Here is a 21,078-nt window from a genome sequence, read left to right as displayed (position 1 = left end):
TACGAATCGGGGAGGGTGTCAGCAAGATGAGGTCGGTGGCAGCAGGACCAAGCTGCACGGGAATCTGGGGCGGCTGGGAGCCAGAGGCCTCGCAGAACTGACAGAGGGGAACACTAGGGCCTTGGGGGCATCTCTCAGGGACTAAACCAAGCGGGTTCTCACCACCCGGCCTTAGTTTACGCATCCTCGCAATGAACAGAAATGGGCCCAGTGACCTCTAAAATTCCGTGTTTATATGAGGAACGTTTGTATGTTTCTTGTTTACGTTCTGGCTGGAGACCCATTTGAATAACAGATGGCATCTGCAGCTCAGATCTGTTTTAATGCCCCTGGCCTCCGGACCTCCCTGGTGCTCACTGCCTCCTCTCTGAACACCAGCAGCGGGGAGGAAAGTGTGGAGTCTGGATTCTCAAAAGGGAATGAATTCAGTAGAAGGACAGGAGGGTCGCTTCCTCAGGACAGAGCTGTCCACTCCTATTTATTCCGCACTAGTATACATGAATTTTGTAGGTCTGGAGCAGAATACTGCAGTGGGTGATTAAGTACCAACGGGACGAATTCTGTCGGTGTTCTATGTATATTTAATTTGTGCAGACCGTAAAGATGCTCGGTTTATAATTTATAAACTTTCTTTTCAAAATGATCTAATCTGACTACAGTAAATTAGGATTTTGAGAGAAGGTACTCTTTTCGAAAGTTCTCAAAAATGTCTATAACGATGCCTTGGGTTAGCAACTGGCACAATCAAGCAGTCTTCCCTTCCACACACATTTCTGACCAGCAGCACCACATCTGTCTCCTTGCATGCCACAGGAAGGGAGAATGTGGCTCCTTTGGAGAACTCTTGCAGTCATCTAATAGAGATATCTATGTACACCCCATCATGTTCTGTGTAGCTGCAAGTATGACTTTTGCATCTGGAAAACTATCTCCTTATGCATGCAAATAGTTATCTTACTCTCCCCAGATCCGTTAGAGAACCCTGATTGTTACTTAAGGCCCATCAACCCAGTTTGGATAGCCAATTTATTTAATTGAAAGGTAAACTGTGGTATAAAGGACATGCAAAAATGGATACAGTTGTAAAATAAATTCATTTCACTAGGAGACACTTCATTGACTACTAAATTGAGTGACAATTTTGAAAAATGTGAGACTAAAGGAAACAGATACTCTCAGAATAAAGCAAGGAGAAAACCACGTAACTTTATTCTTCAATCTTAGTGAAGGTTTATTATGTCCTTTTTAAAATTTTTTTTAATGTTAATTTATTTTTGAGAGAAAGAGGACGCATGAGTGGCAGAGGGGGAGAGAGAGGGAGACACAGAATCTGAAGCAGGCTCTGGGCTCTGAACTGTCAGCACAGAGACCAATGCAGGGCTCGAAGTCACAAACTGTTGAGATCATGACCTGAGCCAAAGTCGGCCACTTAACCAACTGAGCCACCCAGGCACCCCATGTTTTAAATTAAATTCTAAGTACTGCATTTTAGGGCTTAAAGTAATGAAGTTTCTTATGTAAAATATGATACCTCTGATGCTAACCCCAACTTCCAGAAAATTTCTAATAGTGTGCCTGTAAATAAATATGCGTGTTTATATGAGTGTGTGTGTGTGTGTGTGTGTGTAATACCTACTTTTTTTTTAAGACTGGCTATTGCCCTCCTCCACATTTGCTCACTTGGGTAACTAGACTAGACCTCTTTCAGAACTGCCGCAATCCCTGTACCTGATCCAAGTTTCTTCCCAAATATATTCATATCTCTCTCTTTCCTTCTACCTCCCCCCCCCCCGCTCTCTGCCTCCCTCCTTCCCTTACTTGCACATCCTTACCTCAGTTTCAGAAATGCTCTCTGCCTTATTGGGAACAACCAGCTGTCATTCGTTCTAAGTGCCGACCATTGTGTCTTCTGGATTCTGTATGCATTGTCGCAGCGAATTAATGAATTTCCTGTGGGGAAGACAGGATCAGGCTCCTATCTTTTTCACACACCTCCTGTTTCTCTGATGGTATCCACGGCAGAAATCTTAACCCCTTGGAGTCTTTGTCCATCTCTCCTGTGACTCTTCTGGGACAATTCCTTAACGTGCAGGTATCAGATGACCTCTCAACCTGCTGTAGGTGAGGGTCAGAAAAACAGAAGGGAAGATCCCCGCCTTTAAGACATTTACAATCCAGGGGCGGCTGGGTGGCTCAGCTGGTTAAGTGTCCAACTTTAGCTCAGGTCATGATCTCACGGTTTGTGAGTTCAAGCCCTGCATGGGCGGCCCTGGGCTGAGAGCTCAGAGCCTGGATCCTGCTTTGTATTCTGTGTCTCCTCTTTCTGTCCCTTCCCCGCTAGCACTCTCTCTTTCTCTCTCTTTCTTAAAAATAAAAATAAAAATAATTTTTTAAAGGTTTAAAAAAAAGACATTTACAATCCAATATTAAAGGCAAATCACACAGTTGCACACAAGAGAGAACAGCACACCTTTGGGTACCATTTTGCCCTCCCCCACCAGACCCCAGGCCTCTGTGAGCAAAGACTAGCCTATCTCATCTGTGAGTCCCAAAAGGCCAGACACGTAGAAAGTACTAGAAAATAGTCAGTAAATGTTTTTTAAGAAGTGGAAGAATAGTTACAAAAGAATATAAGCTAATGCAAAATAACCTATTTGGTACAAGGGAGATTTCTCTTTATTGATCTCCTTCCCTTGATTTCTTCCATGTTGGGAGAACAGGCTGAAATCTTAAGTCACACATGTGCGTACAACACGCTCATTATGGACGTGAATGAAGTTCACTGCAGCTCTGTTGGTTATGACAGAAGTAAATCTACATTCAGCCCACCTAATGAACCCTTTTGCATTAAGTTCTTAACAGTTCGTCCTAATCCATTATGTCCCTTTCAATAAAAAAAAAAAAGGCGAAGTGATTTTTTTTACCCGGCTGATGATGAGTTATAAATCAGGCTTTGGAGCCAATGCTTTACCCGCTCTAAGTTATCTGATGTGTTCCTATCAGCCATCTCCAATATTGCCACAGCGGCAGGATATTATAGGATGAAAGCAAATTTGCAGGTCTGAATAACAAGTGTTTCTCCAAATACACTCTCCTGGCTCCCTGGGTAACTGCCAGCTGCGTGCAGTTCAGCTCTTTCAGTGTGGCCAAACCCGTGGAGATGACTTTGTCGGAGTGCTGGCTTTTATGGTCATTACTGTCAAGCCCTGTCGCTTGCTGAACTGGCAGGTCCTGGAAAATCCTCGTGTTCATCTGTGTCGGTCCTTCCACCATATTCCCTGTTTTACCGGGCTGGCCTTAGACCCTCTCTCGTCTCACTCTGTTACGAACTTTATCTGCAGTTGTCTCCGGGGTGCATGGAGGTGGTCACCTGCCCTAGCGTCTATAAAATGCTAAAGAGTGTGGAGGCCCCGAGTGTGTAGCAGATGGACAGTGCACCTGGGACAAGAGCATCCTAGTCTGAGGCTTTTATAGCGCAGCCCCGGTCACATTTGTACCTGCACAGGCAGCATACAGCTGTAGTTTGTTGGCAGTGTAATTGCATGAAATATGGGATGATCTCAAGGCTGCAATAGGCCTCCACCTTTGTTCTGCTCACATGAGCACTCGGAAATTGGTTTTTCCCCTACTTTGCACACTGCAGGTATATCCTATTCTTGAATAATTTGTTGAAACCCACAGTAAATGGTGTCCTATCTGGAATGCAAAAAGTTTTTCCCATGTCTACTTTTTCGACCTGCTAACTTCATCTTCTGAGGCCTTGCTCTGCCTTTTAAGGCTTGGGGTTATCTGGCCAAGTAAATATGTGAGTAAATGTTGGGGGCCTCCCAGAGAAGAGGGCCAAAGACGCGAAATAGTTCAGTGAATGGTTTTGTGACTATGCACAACTTCATTCTTTTGGGGTTTACCTCTCTTAGCTTCAGACTCTCTACCTTGAAATAGAAACAGAACCCTTATCACTTAAAATTATAGAAGGACGGAGAATTTTTCTTCTAGAAAAGCATGGTATGTTCATCATCTCACCAATGATAGATTCATTTCTGGTGTTACAGGGTAGAGAGTCCAAAAACAAGAGTGAGTTTGTAGACGTTTCGATCCATTCAACTGGTTGAAGCACCTATTTCCCAAACTTAGGATACACTTATATAATGTACAGTCAAGAATTAGGCAGGTGCCTACATTCTTCAAAGTCTCTTGCTCTGTTTAGCAATTCCTGTGATAACCTAAGGAAGAGTGCAAAGGAACAGATGAAGATATTGAGGCCCCCAGGGAGGCCGGTGACTCATAGAAGATCCTCTTTCGTGCTTCCTTCACCCTTAGAGCTATTTACCTTCCCAAAGAGATTCATTGGAACAAGAGTATATCCCAGAGTATCTCAGAGGAATTTACCCCAGATCCATGCTTCTGAAATTAAAACTCATAGTCTTCCTTATCCTGGCATAGACTAGAGAGTGCGAGCTGTTGTTATCAATAGAGCACCCGGTGTGTTAAGACTATGAGCTATTCCCTTTTTAGTAATAGAGGTGTTGACACAATGGTAAGAGGGCACAATGCCAACCCCCACTAAGAGCTAGTGGAAATTCCTCACAGGCTAACCAATGTGGTGGGTCTCTAGACCCTCACCATGGCTCTGTGATACAGGCATTGTGCTGTCCCCATTTCCCAGATAATAAACTAAAGACTTCAGATGTTAAGAAACTGGCCCAAAGTTCCACAGCTGGTAACTGTCAGTTCACGACTGGAACTCCAGAACCACACTCTTGACCACTAATGCAATGTGGCTTCCAAAGAAACTCATTCTAGAGTCATGTAATTGGATCATTCTCAGACTTGAGATCATTTTAACAGTCGTGTAATCTACTTACCTTCTTCCGCAAATAAGGAAACCGAGGACCAGGATGTTCCTGTGACTTTCACAGGGTCACACAGCTAGATTGTAATACAGCTAGAATTAGCCCCAAGCCCTCCTGCATGCCAACTGGGCCTCTTGCCATTACACTATGCTGTGTCATCATTAAATATATTTTTCAAGAGAGGTTAGAAAAGCCTTTTTTATCAGTGGTCCTTAAAAATAAAATGTTAGATACCTCTGCCTAACAGAATGTGTGTATGGGTGTGTTTTCAAGAACATTTCTGGTCTGTAACTAGTCCCAAGACGTCACATCCTGGGAGCCTAGGAGAGGCATCTGGCCAAGTCCCTGAGCTCACCTGCTCTAGGAACCCTGAGGTGCATCCGTTACGGTGATCACCCCATCTGGCTTCTGCAGGCCACTGTCCGCTGTCTACCCAGCGGCTGGTGACAGAGATGCGTGACACGTGAACCTGGGCGATCACCTGTCCCTAGCTCCCCTGTACCCAACCCACTCATACATGCATCCCAACGTCCGGCTTGCACTCTGCGCTTAGCAGTCCACCCTGCACGGCAGCTGGCTCGGCTGCACAGAGCCCCGAGGTGGTTCCAGTGATTATGCACGCTCACACAAAGGGACTAAGTACCCTTTAAAAATGTGGGTCCTGCAGAAATCCATTTTCTGCATTCTCCTCCACTGCTCGAATACACACCTTCTATCCCTACACCATTTCTGTTATTTTAAATCATCGCACCAAAGTTAGCCAGGACAGTGTCAGAACAACTGGAGACCATGAAACGGGAACTGTCCTTACTGCTGTTGGGAGAATCCCATCCTTCCGGGCACCACCACCCCCTCCCGCCAGCCCGACAGGGACTCCGGACCACTCAGGCTTCCTGGAGATGCCTCTGCCAACTTTCACCATTTGGAACGCCTTCCCTAGTCCGTCCACCTATGGAAACTGAACTTCATCTTTCTGTTCTCATCTGTGATGTAGTCTCCCTTGTACAGGTTTGAATCTCTTCCTTTAGAATTAATATTCTTTCCTCTGACTCCCAATAGCAGTTTTTATTTGTTAATTTTCACAAACACTCACTTGTGCCAAGCATGTTCTCAGAGCTTTACAAACAAGAATCTAGTTAATCTTGATAAAACTTTATTATTATCCCCATTTTACAAAGGGAGAAACAGAGCCACAGAGAGGTTTGGTAACATGCCAACGGTCACACAGCCGAAAAAAAGAGGCCAGGCTTTGAACCCAAACAGTTGGCTCTGGGGAATGTATCCATGACTACTAAGCTTGCCTCTCATTCTGCTGTGAGTCAGAGTCAGATTTGTAATTTACATACCTGTCTCTTAACAAGCATTAGAACCATAGCTCATTCCTCTCTTTACCCCAGCGATGCCTGGTTTGGGTTCTGCTCATCATGGGCTTTTGAGACTGTCTGGATGATTGGCAGGACAGCCTAGATGCCACTGTCGTGAGCTCAGACACAGGCTTGGCTACATCGAAGGCACAGTGTCGACCACCTAAATTTTTAAGTCCATCTTTTCATATCTCCAAGCTTCAGATTATGCATTCATAAAATAGAGATAATGCTATGGCCCCACAAAATTAGTGCAAGGTGGCATGCAATCAGATCATTCTAGAACTTAGAATGATGGTAACCTCCGTATGGTCTAGCCAGAGCTCTTTTTGCGACTCGCACCAAGTCAACAGTTAGAAAACTTTATGAACTGAGAAGTCCCGTGTAGATCTAAATTGTTACCCTGGTACAAATGAAGACTCCCAATGAGAGACAAAAATATGGATTCTTTTTCTCAAAAAATATATCAGATTTCACTCTAAGAAATATCGCCTCGGGAGATACATAGATATAAATATAGATGCAGATGTAGATATAGATACGCACGTGATGTTATCATTGCTTAAAAGGTTTCTGAAACTCATCTTTCAGAATGATCTTTAGAGTATGTGACCCGCTCTTTCTGTTGTCCTTAGCAGTGGGGAATGTCCCTCCTATGGCGGGAGGACTTACATTCGGGGAATAGCTAAAAGTCAAAGCCAGATCTACTGAATAAGATGAGGACAAGCCGTCTGGATATATGTAGAGCTGATGCTTACTGGTCTAGCTGGACTCTAGATCTAGGACGCTATTCATCCACATGAAGTAGAGAGAAAAGGGACAAGACAGATTCCTCAGGTGGTCCACAAGTGGACATTTAAAATGCCACAAGAGTCACATCAGCCCATGCGTTTCTTTGCAGTTGGTGAAAACAAACGTTACGGACATGGGTGTGGCCTTGTGCGTCATTATAGGCAGTGTATGCAACATTAATTAATCGGTGTGGTTGGCAAACCAGATAGAAAGCCAGAAGCTTTGCGGGTGGGGAGGGGAGTTCAACAGGAGCTTGAAGGCGTGAAAGGGGGATTTGCTCAGGCTGTGAAGTGCTTTTCTCAAATTCAAACTTTCCCGACCTCCAGAAGTTCACGATCTAGTGCCAGTTTCCAAACGGTTTTCAAGGATGTTGCCCAAGGGAAGCCCCAGGGCCATAGGAAGCAGGTCTGGAACTAGGAACTAGGAAGTAGAGACCCTCTTATGAGCCAGGTACTTGTGCAAAGTATTGATATGTATTATCTCAGGTGATCTTCCCAACCTCCCTAAGAAATCAGTGCTATTGTCTTCTTTTCCATGGGAGACAACTGGGGCTCCCAGAGCGTAAGTCACTGGCTACGACACCACAAGCTCACTGGCAAGAAAAATAAAGCTTGTCTATATGTCTATATGACTCCATCACACGGAGACCTAAGCAATCTGTATTTTCAGGGTATTTAAATGAATGAATGTTTTTATTGCTGTGAGAGCACTATATAAAATTGGGGGAGGGGTCATAATAAATCTGTTCTCTTGGGATCTTGGCTGCCAGCTGTTCTTGGCTAGGGCTCTTTTTGGTAACTGTGCTTGTAGCAGTGTTCTAGCTCTTGCTATCCCAGATCTCTATCAGAGCTGTACTCAGCTGGCCCTGAACATAGGACTCTGGTCGTTCTGTCTTTGGATGGCTCTTGTGTTGTTGTTTTTTTTTTTTTTTTTTTTAAAAAAAAAGGCTATTGAAAACCTCTTGACAAATGAAAACTTTAAACAGTGACTTTTTCTTTTTCTTCTCTTCTACCCCTTTACAGATGTGTTTATTAGATCACACTATGGTGCCCCCAGTTTAAGAGCTCACATTCAATTCCATAAGCCTTCTTACTCATGAGTTTCTTAGCAAAACGAGTCCTGGGACCCATGCACAGTGCACGTAAATAGACCTTCCCATTCTGCCCCAGGCTCCTTCCTGCCAGCTGCTAGGGTTGGTGGTACAGAAGGCACCAGCAGAAACACAGCAGTTTGTGATCCTGGATAAAAATGAGCAATGGTTTCTGTTCTTCCCTCCAGCCCCCAGCACCCGCCCAGCATACCCTCTCTTGCTCCTGATGAGGCAAGGTAGCTAAAATTATTGCTTTCCACTTGGTATCGGTTCCTGAAGCCAGACCTGGCAGAAATTATAATCCACTTTGAGTTCCTTCCGCACAGAGAGCCTTGAACCTGGGGCCAGCGCCTGGGTCTGCAGCCTCTCCCTCGCCCGCCGCCCATCTAGCTCACTTCCTGGAGCAAGTCCCTAGCCCTCCCTGTGCCTGCCTTTCTTCTGTGTCTTTATTTTCGGAGAGGAGAAATGGAAGGAATGAAGAGGACAGGAGGAAGGCCGGCCCTGACCCGTGCTGGCTCTCTCTCTCTCTGGCCAGTCGCTTGCCCTCCCCTGAGCCACTCTGTGCAGCCGCAGTCAGGAGAACGCAGTGATTTCCAGTGCTGAAATCCAAGCATGAAAGCCTTCTGTGCGGCAGCTGTAATGGTCTTGAAAATGAGTGTTTGGAAGCTGGCTCTCTCTGGGACTCCTCCCAGCTCTATTGGATAGGAATCTCCTCCCTGCAAATCACAGACACCATTTCCTAAATTCTGTTGAGAGTTCATCAAACCACCCTCGTGGAAGACTGGACTGCTCCCCAATCCTCCTGGTCCCCAGAATATTATTTGCAGGGAAAGAACAGTAAAGGAAGCACTGGAATCTCTACTGGTTTTGTTTTCCCCTCAGAAACCAGGCACACATGTCAAAGCGTTTTCCTTCTTCCTTCTCTGGAGAACCCACTTCACCTCTCTAGACTTTTTGTGGACTTCTTGCCCTCTGAAGTCCCGTGATCACCTGTAGTCCAGATCACAAAATTATCACTTAATAATGAAAAGGGCTGCCTGGGTGGCTCAGTCAGTTGAGTGTCCGACTCTTGATTTCGGCTCACGGTTCGTGAGTTCAAGCCCTACGTTGGGCTCTGTGCTGACCGTGCAGAGCCTGCTTGGGATCCTCTGTCTCTCCTCTCTCTCTGCCTCTCTCTCTCTCTCTTTCTCTCTCTCTCCAAAATAAATAAATAAACTTTAAAAGAAGAAGAAGAAGAAAAGAAGAATATCCATTATTTGAATGAAACATCACTGGAACAGATGTTTTAACTACATTATATCCCTTAATACAGTGGTTGCCAAACTTCTCTGCACTTGGGAGTCGCCTGGGAAGCTACAAGGAACTAATGCCTCTGTCTCACCCCAGAAATAATGATTTAATTGGCACAGAGCACGGCCTGGGCTCTGGAATTTAATAACCACCCTCTAAAGTGATTCTAATGTGCAGACAAATTTGGCAATCCCTCCCTTAATCTTCGAATGACTGACATAGGAACTGAAATCATCCCCTCTTTACAGACGAAGAGCCAAAGGTGGAGCAAACTTGAGTCCTTAGCCAGCCCCATATCAGCCTTAATGAGAGCCAGACTCTGCAGTCAACTTGCCTGTTGTCCGAATCCGGCTACTCGGTGTGTGGTCCACAGGCCGGCAGCACCACCTGGGAGCTGGTCTGAAATGCAAATTCTGGGGCCCCACACTGAATCAGAAACTGGGGTGGCGCCCTGCTTGTTTTAACAAGCCCTCCAGGGCATTCCATTGCCTGCTGAAGTTTGAGAACCTGCTCAAGAGATGTCAGGATGCCCCGTCGGTAATGGTAATGCGCTGCCAGCCTAAGGAGCATAAAACCCCTAGGGGTCCTTTGACTTGACTGTATATGGGATCATCTGGGCTGCTGGTTGAAAATGATCAGCTTCGAAGATTTTTTTTCTTTATTTTAGGCAGTTAGAAATGCCGGAACTATTCTGCTTTCTGTCCTGTTTCATGTTTGTGAATTTTAAAGCCAACAAAGACACGCCCACATCATCTTGGAGGCAGAGATTTCCTCCTGCACCCCCGCAGCTCTCCCTGGTGATGGGCAGGCAGCAGCGCCCAGAGGCTGATGCCTGGTTGATAACCCGGTGGAACCAGCCCTGGGGCGCCCAGGTAATTAGACGAGCCTGATCAGAGCCTTGCTTTCCACGATGGAGACTGTTGCCTTCCATAATCGGAGTGCATGGGAGGCACAGCCTGTCCTAGAAGCTGGGCAGGTAGCGCCCGCTGCAAAAGGCAGCCAAGCCTGGCGAGAGATCAGAGGAAAGAAGCATCTGGTTCTGCGGTCCCTGGGCGCCAACAGGTGCCCCTCAAACCATTGGGCCTAACATCTCTGTATGCAGACCCTAGAGGCCAGGAGGTGACTCAGGCCCCAGATTTCCCCAGGCATGGAAAGGCTGCATCTAGAAAAGCATACCTTCCTCTTACCTTTTTTTTTTTTTTTTTTTGGTAGCAAAATAATAACTTGACACCAGTCCAAGCAGGGAAAAAGGCACTAAAAGGAACCCAATTTAGAAAGGTTTTTAGTAGGCTAAAAACAGATGTGGCAAGCCATTTCAGGATATTGCGGGAGATGAGATGGAGAGGGCGGGATTCGAAATGGCTCGTGGGCCTCTTCTGGGCCCGCCCAGCCAGGTGGCTCCGCACAGGACGAAGCTCTGCCCGTAATGCCTTCTGGAAGGAAGCAACCCCAAGGCTTCCTTTCTGCTAGTCACGGGTGGTGTGATGCATGTGGCGCGGAGTTAGCGTGGGGAGCACTCAGAGCTGCCGGGGTCTCTCACGGGTCACCTGGAAGGCAGCGGCACTTGTCCCTGGGGGGGCGCCGCTGTAGCCAGAGCCCCAGGGCCACCTCCTGGCCCCCAGGACCGCTTCCTGCCGCAGACGCGTGGGGCGCCCCGGCTGCATCTGACCGGTGGGGGCGGGGGGAGAGGGGGATGGGAGGCACAGGGGATGTGGAGGGGAGAGCAGGCAGAGCCTGCCACAGAGGGCACATAGGGGTGACGTTCCCTGTGGAACCCCAGCTCGCCCGAGGGAATCGGAAGAACGGTCCCAAAAAGAAACGCTAAGCCTTCAGTACATTGCAGGGGCTTTTGGTGTCCCCGCCTCCAAGGTGTTGAAGCCCCTGGCACCCGTATCTGTTGAAAATCTTTAGATGGGGAGGATAAGGGACTAAAATGCAAGATGACCTTGCGATATGTCCTACATCGATTGCATTCAAACAAGGCGTCTTTATTAGATAAGATACACCCAGTACACATAGGATGCAGGTGTGAGTGTTTTTATTCTCTTGTAATTTTCAGAGAAATACGTAGGTATTTTTTTAAATTATACGTTCATAACATCGAAAACTTTAATTTTAGAAGTGCACATACATACTCCATTTGTAGCTATCCACTGCGTTTGGCTTGCGTAACTGGAATCACAAAAGGGTAAAGCAAGTCTCCCAATATAGAAGGGACCCCCCCCCGTACATACCTTATAAGTGTCTTTGTTCATTAGCACTGTGAAGCACTGTGAAGTAATTGTGTGTTCAGTATGCAAAATTAGGGTTGCCGTCAAATTAGACATCACCGCAAATATGCATGGTCTGCCCAGATTCACTTTACGTGTAGGAGAGGAACTGGAGAAATTATCCCTGTTATTCTGGAGTATTTTAAATGCAGCAAAGGCATCATAATGTAAATCTTTGGCATATTATATATAAGCCATAATACTTATATCTATAGTTTATAAAGTCACAGATAATGTTGCCAGGAGGAAAAAAAAAAGACTCCCAAAGAAGACTAAAAATTTAATGAGGACAGGGACTGTCTTTGCCTTAACACTCCACTGTGTCCCCAGCCCTGAACATGTCTGGCTTACATCTTGCCAAGTAAAGCTAATAAAGCTTACGTAGAACTGAACTGAATCAGCTGCCTGAAAGTTTCCTGAGGAAGCAGCTAAGATAATGACCACTCCTGTCCCGCACTTGAAACATGAGTATACCAAGGTGCTTGGCATTCTGGAAAAGGCCATCTCAGCCCACACTTCTGTTTGTAAACTCTCCCAATCTGGGATTTTCCTTCCTACGCTGATCCTATGATTTGCTCCATGAGATCAATTCTACATGGATCTAGTTTAGCACGTAGGGGATACAATGGCAGATTTTGCAGGACTTGCAAAAATAAGCAATTGAACACCCTTTGCACGCTTTATCAGAGGATCAAGAAGAGAGAGAGGTCCGGGAGCTCACATCTTTAGAGGAAACACTTTGAAGGGGTGTGGCATTTGAGATGTACTCTGAAGAATGGATAGAATCTTCAGCTGGGAGGGTACGAATGGGAGGATAGTCCAAGCAGAAGGAATGGGATGAGTAGCTGGGATCTGGGCAAACCATTTGTCTTTAGACATCAAACATATGGTGGTAAAAAGGACAGTAGTAAAAGATATAGCAGAAAATGTTCATTGTGGCCAAATAAATAAAAGGTCCTTACATACCGGGCTAAATTTCATTTCTGTTTAATTTCACGGGCAGTCATTGGAAATAGAAGCTTCTTGAGCAGAGCGAGTGAATGCCACTGGGATTACACTTTGGAAAGGTTCTTCTGGGTTGGTATGGGGAGAGTGTCCACGTAGGAAGTACCAGAGCCTGAACTAAGATTGTGACAGAGGGAACAAAAAGTCAGAAAACATATTGGAGAGAGAATTCAAAAATCCTCTTAGACTTGGCCGTTGGTTTTGGAGAAGGAATAGGCAGGTTTTGTGCCTGGGTAACTACAGAAATCATAGTGTCGTTGACCTGGGGAGTCAGTGGAGGACAGCTGATGGGGGACCAGGGATCCTCTTTTGGACACATTGCCTTTGTGGCGGTGCTGGCAGGACCTCCATGGGAAGTGCCCACAAGACAAGTTTGAAATTGAATTCAGTACTTGGAGAAACAGGGCCAGAGGTACAGAAGTCATCCACGAAGGAACAGCGACAGGAATGGATGAAAGCTGTCGGGAATTCAGGACAGAATTGCAAAAGGCTAAGGACAGAGCTCCAGGGACAGCCCCCTTGGCCTGGCCCAGCCTCCTGCTCTTCTTCCAGGCTTCCATGAGCTCTGGGAGAGCTACAGGATGAAAAATCAATTTCTAGAAGGGGCCAAGTCCAACAAATTTCTTCCACCTGAAATACCTTTAGATTACAGGCTTCTGGTAATATGGAAAGACGGCTCATATTTTACCAAGTTTTGGATATAGAATTTACTTAGATTAAAATGAATGTGTAATTTTAACTTGGGAAAACCACATAGTGACTTTCTTCTTCAGGAAAAAGAAAAATCTCTAATCTTTACAGTCGTCTCTTTCCTGCGCACGCCTCCTCAAAAATGTTCAGGGAACTTCTGACCTAAAAGGAATTTTAAATTCAGAGGAGCTAAAAAATGCTGTAAACTACCTTTTACCGTTTATTTTTCCAGGCGCTTCCCTGAATAGAGATAAACAGGAAATTAATGGTCACGGTACCTGGGATATTTGCAGTATAAATATAACTTGTTAACTTTAGATGATCTTCCTAGGCTTTACTACTCTTAGAACTCAAACTTCGTTTTCTTCTGGGGTAAGAAAAGAAGCACAGATGATCTAAAAAAAAATAAACCTTGTTCTTAGGTGGACAACTTAACTTTTGTTTTCCTGTGCAAATTTTATCCCGTACGTCATACTGTGGCCCATCATTTGGGGAACTCCAAAAAAGAAAACAGAACAGGAAAAAAAAAAAAAAAAAAAAGGAAGACAACCCTAAAGCCTTCATTTCCTTTGTGTTTTCTAAAGGTCAAATGCTGCAAATACTGGCCAGATGACACAGAGATATATAAAGACATTAAAGTGACCCTAATAGAAACAGAACTACTGGCAGAATATGTGATAAGAACGTTTGCTGTTGAAAAGGTAAGTTTTCCCACTACTTTGAAAAGCTATGGTCAGATGTTAGTGGTGCTAGCCTCATTAACTTCTCTAGGATAATTTATACCTGGTCACACCTGAATGCAGGTAGGCTCTATCTAGTGATTTCTCAAGATTGCATCTTGCCTTTGGATTCTATAATAGCTCAGTTCCATCTTTGAAGCGAATCATGCCCATTTCATAAGAATCTATGTTTTGCTACCAAATCAAAAGATAACGCCGATCTGTCTATCTCCCTCTTCCATTTAACCTGGTTGATATTGTTCGGCCCATCGCTCTTTCTTTGTTCACAGTTTGATAAATGTCCCTCATGTCGTACGTCCATATGGGTTTCCCAGTAGTGAGTTAGTATCAGTGCTGAGACACAGGTCCTAACCCCTCCTGGAACCACCCCCCCTGCTGCCCGCCCCCCTGCTTCCTTGAGGCTTTTCAAGCCTACAGTTCCGTGTGGACTGTTGGATCTTCCAAGCGGAAGTGACCTACCTGGAAACATAAGTAGACGTGGGACGTGTTGCATGAACCAGCCCCTTCATTCATCCTCACTGTCATACTGGTTTTAGCCTTTGTACTTGCTGGTGTTGGGTCGTGAATGCTGTGCTATGGCTCTACTCTGCCTCATCCCATGTGCATGGATGGGGCCTCTTCTCTGGGAAGCACTGTAGGGCATAACAGGGAATTTCCTTATTCCCCCTCTTTCTGCTGACATAGGGAGGGGCCGGAAGTGAAGCAAACTGCAGTCCATCCACAGAAGTGGCACAGGTAGGCTGTGGGGAGAGTGGAGGTGATGTGGCTGAGAAACATTCTGCCTTCCAGTCCTCATCTTGCCTTTGGTGAAGGGGACACACAGTTTTGTCTCAGAGGTCCTCAGACTTCTCCATCAAGAGCTGGTTGTCCCTAACCGAGCCCTGCGCCGGAAGTAACAGTTTTGTCACGGATTTGTTCAGTGAAAGTTTGTTCTGATTTAATAACAGCAGGTGGCCTGGGAGGACCTGGGCTAAAAGTACACCGCTGGGCAGTTGGCCCTTGGCCTTCCTCCTTACTCTAATTTTCGTCGCATCTAAGTGCACTTTTTAGATTAACGAGACCCTTTTTGGAAAATCAAGGAAATTGCCACATCTGCTTTTCGGCTAATTTACCCTGATGTTTTGAACTACCCATCCCGGTTTTCAAATCCGTATTTGTCATAGAATCACAAGGCTGAAAAGACTTTAGTTTATTTTAATCTGTTTCTCATACTATTTAGCATTTTCTTTTCCTTAGCCTGTCTTTTTTAATAAGCAGGCAGGAGGCTTGGAGACTTCAAAGAATGTGGAGTTCTGGTTGACTCAGTTCTTCAAGTTCTGAACCTCACGCTTTGATGTCGGGTTGTTTTTTTTTTTTCCTTCTTAGGCAGGATCGGAAAAAAAAACATGGAGGATTTTTGTATGGCTCTTGGCAAGAGCACTCATGAATAACTGCATTAAAACAGATAGTGATAAAAGACCCTCGATATTTTTTTCTTTAAAAAAAAAATCATCCAAAGCCATCACTTAAACATGGAGCTCTTTGAACAATAGTGGGCTCTCTAATAAGCTGAAAATGCATCTCTGTTGCTAAAGGAAGGGTTTGTTTGTTTCTTTGCTCTTTTTTTAACCTCTTATTGTACTCCCCTACATTCCCAGCTGCACAGAAATGTTTCTGAAATACCCAGTTATTTTCGTCATCAGACAACCAGCAGAGAATCAGTGGAAGGAAGGGAAGGATGAGGAGCTTATTAAGGATTTGGGAGAAATCAAAATGACATGTTAGTGATTTTCTAACTGGGCAATTGAAATCGTTAAGGAAAACAAATCATTAGTACTTCTGTGGATCATTTCTTGTAGATTTTAAACTTTCTCATTAGAAGAGAAAGAAGAAGAAGAAGGAAAAAAAAAAAAAAAACAGTCAAGCATGTACTTTGAGAGGCCTGCAGTTCTGATTCTATTTTGAGAGTATTTTGCATCAAGGGACCCAAGGTGAAAAATGGATCTGGGCTCTACTCTGCAAAACTAGCAGACAATTGCAATTTGAAACTGAAGAGTTCTCGTTATGCATGGGATTGTCATCTTTCCTTTCTCCTGCAGCTGATGACTCAAAGCTAAATAGATTTTAAATAACAAAGTTGCCATTCTGTCAGGAGGAAGACAGCTCAAAAGTCTCGTGGATCTAGGCTGCTGGGTGAATCTATGCCCTGCCCTGACCATCCTGGCAGAAAGGAGGTTGACAATGGCCACCAAAGTCTCTCTACCCGGGAGATGCCTGGAACTCAGAGAAGGCAGTAGGAATACTGCCCTGCTGTTTGACCTGCTACACACAGAACATGTAGTTGGTGATTCATTCATTCCACAAATATTTCTTAAGCACCCCCTTTGGGCTAGGCACTATTACGTCTTGGGTTCTTCCTTCCTATTGTATTTACGTGGAAAAGGAAGTAAATATCATTTATATTTTATGTAACATTAATCCTTGTTATAACGAAAAGTAAACAAAAAAATATAACTGATACAAAGTTGGGATATTGGCTGCCATCAGTGATCACCTTTGGTAATTTTTCCCCCCAAAATATATTACAAAGCAGCAAATGGAGAAATTGCCACGTCGATCAACAAGAATGAGAGCTGGCTCAGAAGCAATCACCTTTGCTAATCTTGTCAATAGTAAACATATTAGAGGGTAGAGGTTTATTTAAGGAAAATGTTTTCTGTATCCAAGAAACTAGCATTTGCCTGGCTCAGAAAATGAGTCATAGATCAGTTGGGGGGCCCATCTCCTGCTGGCTGGGGTTCCAGACTTGGAGGATGCTGGAGCTGAAATTTAGCAAAGTTAGGAAGAGAAGATCTCAAAAACTAAAAATAAACCATGTATGGGAGAAATAAAGGCCCTCTTGTCCTCTTTGGAATAAATACATGTATATTATAGGCTTTCCCATTTCATGGGACCACCCCTGCCCCAGTCGTCACATGTAAAGCCCAAGGGGCCTTTCTAAGGGGTTTGGTGGGTGATACAGGCTCAACCATTTGTCTTCTGGTAGAGATCTGGGGACTGGTGCAGATTACATGGTTTCAGTAATAAGAGATGTAGGCTCCCAACCACTGAGTGATACTACTCTGGAGCCACAGGGCATATTTAGATTTTTTTTTTTTTTTAACATTTATTCATTTTTGAGAGACAGAGACAGAACATGAGCGGGGAAGGGGCAGAGAGAGGGAGACACAGAATCTGCAGCAGGATCCAGGCTCTGACAGCACAGAGCCCGACGCAAGGCTCGAACTCACGAACTGCGAGATCACGACCTGAGCCGAAGTCAGACGCTCAACCGACTGAGCCACCCAGGCGCTCCAAGTCACAGGGCATATTCAGTAGATGACATTGTTGATTTTCATTTCTGAATCCCTGATGGTTTAATTAATTCCTTAATGCTTAAACTCCATTAAAGAATAGCATAATTTTCAAAGAGAAGGAAAGCTTCAGCATTTGTGGGTTACTAAACTGAGACATGGGAACACCTTGACAGCATACAAGTCTTCTTTTAAAACCTGTAATTGCTTGCCTCTTTTAGTCTTTCCGAACACATTAGAAATTCTGAATTTCTTCTCTGCTTGCTAAGTATGTGTGAACAGTGACCAATGGTGAGTGTGACAAGGTTAGTGGGTATTTAACGTTAAGATACAAGAAAACGAAACTCAGGGCCCAACACAGAGATGGTATTCAGTAAGTGGTCATCAACTAAGAGACGAGGTCATCAAGAGACCTCGTCTCTTATTTGATCCCGGATTTACAATCCAGCCTTGATTCTGGAAGCAATTTTTGTTTTCAAAACAGATTTTTGTTGGGGCGCCTGGGTGGCTCCGTAGGTTGAGCGTCCGACTTCTGTTCAGGTCATGATCTCACGGCTCGTGAGTTCGAGCCCCGCGTCGGGTTCTGTCCTGACAGCTCAGAGCCTGGAGCCTGCTTCTGATTCTGTGTCTCCCTCTCTCTCTGCCCCTAACCCACTCGCATTCTGTCTCTGTCTCTCTCAAAAATAAATAAACATTAAAAAAAAAAACAGAAAAAACAGATTTTTGTTTTACAACAGAACCTTAATACGTAGGTTCATAGTTAGAAAAAAATTGATGCATCTAAATCAACTTTATTATTTTCAAAACAAGAGTAAATTAAAAAAAAAAAGACAGAGTCTTTTTCTTTCTGTCTCCCTTCAGTTCACTTGGAGTCAACCCACCTTTTTCAGTTTACTGATCTAACATAGAATTGCAGCCAAAATGCCTTTTGATTTCCAGACACCCTCCCTTTTTCCCACAAGCCAACTGTCATGGCCACTCGAAGGCAGGAGGCGCTGTCTTCACATCTCTGTGACCCCAGCATCTTGAGTCATGCCTGAAGCATTTCATTCACTCAGATTGTTGGTGATTGGATGCGTGGATTAAATGTTTGCCCCAGTCAGAAACCTCACAAACTTGAGGTGCAAATGGAAATGAGTTCTCTGGCCTATCCAGTTGGAAAGTGGTCCTCGCTCATTCTTCCAGTGACGTTCTCTGTGCACCCACAGCGGCGGGCACCCGGTACAAAGACATACCAGCACACGGAAGAGCTAAACAAACCTCCTGCATTCAGGAGCTGGTCTTGAGCACACAAGTACCTTTGGTGTCCTTCAGGTCCCTGCTCTGTGCCTCTCTATCCCTGTGGACTTGCACTTCACACCGTAGTGACACAAACTGTGAACAGAGCCTACTTTGTAGAAAGGAATTTCAAGGAACCAGAGATGCATCCATCTGCTGTGGTTGCACCTGTAAATTAGCGCCTTCCCCAAACATCACCTCCCTTTCGCCCCCACGAGCATCCCCCTGCCTACAATAAGGCTTTCCAGGTGTGTGTTACAGCTAAGAATGACCTTCTTCCCCACAAGGCACAGCTTCCTGGCCCTAGGCCCACTGACTGTTTAAGGGTACCGGACGCTCCCAGTCGCTCACCATTTGTTTTCCTTTGTTCTCTTCCTTGCTGTGCTGACCGACTGACGGCAGAGAGGTGTTCATGAAATCCGAGAGATCAGACAGTTTCACTTCACTGGCTGGCCAGATCACGGGGTCCCCTATCATGCCACAGGGCTTCTGGGGTTCGTCCGGCAGGTCAAATCCAAGAGCCCGCCCAACGCAGGCCCGTTGGTGGTGCACTGCAGGTAAGCCGAGGGCCCGGAGCCTCTCCGGGGGAGTGCAGTGGGCAGCCCGTGGGGTCCCCTTTGGGGTGATGACAACGTTTTTGGAACTCGATAGAGGTGGTGGTCGGAACTACACTTGATCTTAGCCAAAAGGCCGAGAAGCGATGGTCGGAACTGAATAGAGGTGATACATGGTGAGGGTGCTAAATGCCACGGATCTGTACTCCTTCCCGTGGTTCATTTCATGTTATGTGACTTCCACCATAGTAAAGATGTAAAAGAAGGAGAAGCACAGGGATCCCTTTTCCTCAGCTGACAGAGCCCTCTTTTCACTCAGTGCTGGTGCGGGGAGGACCGGCTGCTTCATCGTCATCGATATCATGTTGGACATGGCGGAAAGGGAAGGCGTGGTGGACATCTATAACTGCGTCCGGGAGCTGCGGTCACGGAGAGTGAACATGGTGCAGACAGAGGTACGGCTGCGCCCCGCCCATCCTCGGGGTCTGGTCCCCCGTGCCTCCTGCACCCCACCTCCCAGAGCCGAGGGGGGAAGAAACTCCGGCAATTCTGTCTCCAAAAGTCCCCGTAAGAAAAAGTCATACACCTGGCGCTCTCTTTCCTCCCTCCCTTCCTTCTTTTTCTTCTCCTTTCATAAACAAAAAAGGCCAGGGCTTCTCCCGGGGAATAGAATCTGCAGCCAGAAGCCTAAATTAGCCCCCACTTCTGTATCAAGGGCCCCAGTAGAGTCTCTACATTAAGCTTCAGGGATTCAGTACTATTTCTTTTTATTATGTCTTTTAAACTAGCTGGTAACCAGAGCAAGACCACTCCTGAGAATAGCCAGGCATTTGCCAAATGGCTTAAGGGTAATCTCTGTACATTTCATTCCTCTCCTACTGTCCCTAAAAATTCTGCCCAGTGGCTTGGCATCATGGGAGTTTGCGTGTTTTGTAGAAATACTCTATACTGACTGGGACCTCAATAAATTAGAATTCAAGGTGTGTCAGGAATTTAAGTGTTTGAGAGAAAGAATTCATAGTCTTAGTTGATATTTGCTTGTTTTAAGTAGGCATTACACCCACAGTAGACCAGCAGAATGAAGAATAAATAAGATTCCCTTCCATTTAGATATTGCATTAAAGTTTACAAAAGCCACCCGTTTAAAGTTTACAAAAACCTAATTCCTTTTTCAAATAGCCTAAATAAAAATAGCAAAAACTCTAAATGCTTTCATGGTCTTTTTTTTCTTTAGTAGAGGGATTCCTAGCTTTAGAGATAATAATGTATTTTTTAATGGATTTTACAACTGATTAAATGTTGCCACATCCCCTGTCTCTCTTGATCCGTTTCTGAGGTGTTGTTTTTGAGAATTAAGAGTCCTAGTTATTGGGGCGCCTAGGTGGCTCAGTCAGTTGAATGTCAGACTTCAGCTCAGGTCATGATCTCATGGTTCATGGGTTCGAGCCCCACATTGGGCTCTGTACTGACAGCTCAGAGTCTGGAGCCTGCTTCAGATTCTGTGTCTCCCTCTCTCTTTGCCCCTTCCCAGCTTCTGTGCTTTCTCTCTCTCTCTCTCTCTCTCTCTCTCTCCCCTCTCTCTCTCTCAGAAATAAACATAAAAAAGAGTCCTAGTTCTTGATAGAAATTAAAGTAAAAAATAAACTCTTTTCACATCTCACGTAATTAAAGATGAATAATAAATATTGTAAACCTTTGCTGATTTATTATAGGGAAAGTCAGTGCCCATTCAGAATTAGAGTTTGTAAGCTGTGGACTTGTACATACATCAAAAACTCTTCTCGGGACACACAAAGACTTTTGTCATTATCACATTAATG

General features: G+C 45.0%; 1 protein-coding gene across 6 annotated transcripts in view; it reads left to right on the top strand.

Annotated features, from left to right (window-relative positions):
• Positions 1–21,078, top strand: part of PTPRM (protein tyrosine phosphatase receptor type M) — an 801,865-nt gene that overhangs the window by 755,958 nt on the left and 24,829 nt on the right. For 4 of the 6 annotated variants that reach the window (XM_086682486.1, XM_086682492.1, XM_086682489.1 and 1 more), the window contains 4 exons: positions 13,939–14,055; positions 14,779–14,829; positions 19,107–19,261; positions 19,578–19,713. In XM_086682486.1, the coding sequence (XP_086538612.1) occupies positions 13,939–14,055; positions 14,779–14,829; positions 19,107–19,261; positions 19,578–19,713 (459 nt within the window). The remainder of the gene's footprint in view (positions 1–13,938; positions 14,056–14,778; positions 14,830–19,106; positions 19,262–19,577; positions 19,714–21,078) is intronic. The other 2 variants (XM_086682490.1, XM_086682488.1) reach the window with 1 other exon arrangement.

This window comes from Puma concolor, chromosome D3 (assembly GCF_028749965.1).
Source record: "Puma concolor isolate L17-30 chromosome D3, mPumCon1.1.hap2, whole genome shotgun sequence".
Taxonomy (NCBI): domain Eukaryota; kingdom Metazoa; phylum Chordata; class Mammalia; order Carnivora; family Felidae; genus Puma; species Puma concolor.
This window is presented reverse-complemented; position numbering and strand designations above follow the sequence as displayed.